The sequence below is a fragment of the Stegodyphus dumicola genome, chromosome 2 (assembly GCF_044657685.1).
Source record: "Stegodyphus dumicola isolate Sdum_Otavi_A_Nest chromosome 2, ASM4465768v1".
NCBI lineage: Eukaryota > Metazoa > Arthropoda > Arachnida > Araneae > Eresidae > Stegodyphus > Stegodyphus dumicola.
Window position 1 is genome coordinate 92,260,386 of NC_140769.1, and position 1,183 is coordinate 92,261,568.

At 39.6% G+C, this 1,183-nt stretch overlaps 1 protein-coding gene across 1 annotated transcript; it reads right to left on the bottom strand.

Annotated features, from left to right (window-relative positions):
• Positions 1–392: 392 nt before the first annotated feature.
• LOC146998515 (DNA oxidative demethylase ALKBH2-like) lies at positions 393–896 on the bottom strand. Its single transcript, XM_085810197.1, has one exon. The coding sequence runs from the start codon at positions 894–896 to the stop codon at positions 393–395; it is 504 nt and encodes a 167-aa protein (XP_085666323.1).
• Positions 897–1,183: the final 287 nt, after the last annotated feature.

A 1,183-nucleotide genomic window follows, 5' to 3' on the forward strand; every position in this document is an offset into this window, starting at 1 on the left:
AAGAGAAGATCCACAGTTGAAATTATTCTTTTCTGCAAAGTTCTGTATATGAATTCGAACGTTATTATTTCTACTTACAACAATGGAAAGACGGCACATCCGTTCTAAAGACCAATAATTGATCACTTCATCATGATTTCGTGATGATTGATAATTTCGACTCAGCCAGTCGTCTTGGGGAATGTCGAATATCTCATCTTCTAAACGTGCTTTCTTGCGCGAAAAAAACTTTTTATTCATATACAGTTTTGGGGTTATGGAGTTAATTATGTCGTCGTAATAACGAAGTCCATTTCATCAGAAGAACGGCTCAGTTGCGAAGATATAATTTTTCTAAACGTCAAACTTATTCTAATAGTCTTCACTTCGGGTTGGGATGGGATACCGTGTTTTCAGACTACATTCGTGGGAGGGGGGTGCATCACCAGAAGCGATCCATGTTCCAGACTCAGAATGTGAGTCATATAATTCTCTCTTGTAAAATGCATTACTCGCGTCGCACCGTAACTCAGTGTGGGAATGCAGTAGGAAGGGTCCAGGGAGCTTTCATCGTCTCTGTGCGCGGAAATCTTGGCATCTCCGTCAGGGTATTTGTTGAGCAGAACGTAATTATATTTTTCGTGGGTGAGTGCTTCCACTTCACTTTTAATTTGCTGCAGCACAGGAGTCCAGGGCTGGGCGGCGATCGATGTCCCCGAAAAACTGCAGGTGAGTCCATTTTCATCCCCGAAGGCACAACAAAGTCGAGCTGGAATATGTTGGTGGCCGTAAATATTCAGTTTTACAGGTTGGAAAGGATACGTGCAGAGCTCCGCAAAGACAGAATCAGCCTTCTCTTTGCCATGAAAATCTTTGAAATAGGATAGTATTAACTGATCATCAAATATTTCGGCCATCGTGAGTATTGTAAGAGTTAAAAATGACTGCTTCGGAGTACAATCCTCCAAGATTTGCAATGAAATGAGAAATCTACTGAGATGAGATATTTTTAAACAACTTATTTATATAGTCATTTACTGATAAGAAACGATCATTTGATTCATTATCTCGCTAAGATTTCATTCCTTTAATCCGTAATAACCTTATTTGTTCCGATAACATCATGTTTCCCAGCACGATGACAATTACGTTGAATCATCTAAGAATAAACAGATGGGGTACTTCGTATCACTTTAAGTTGATA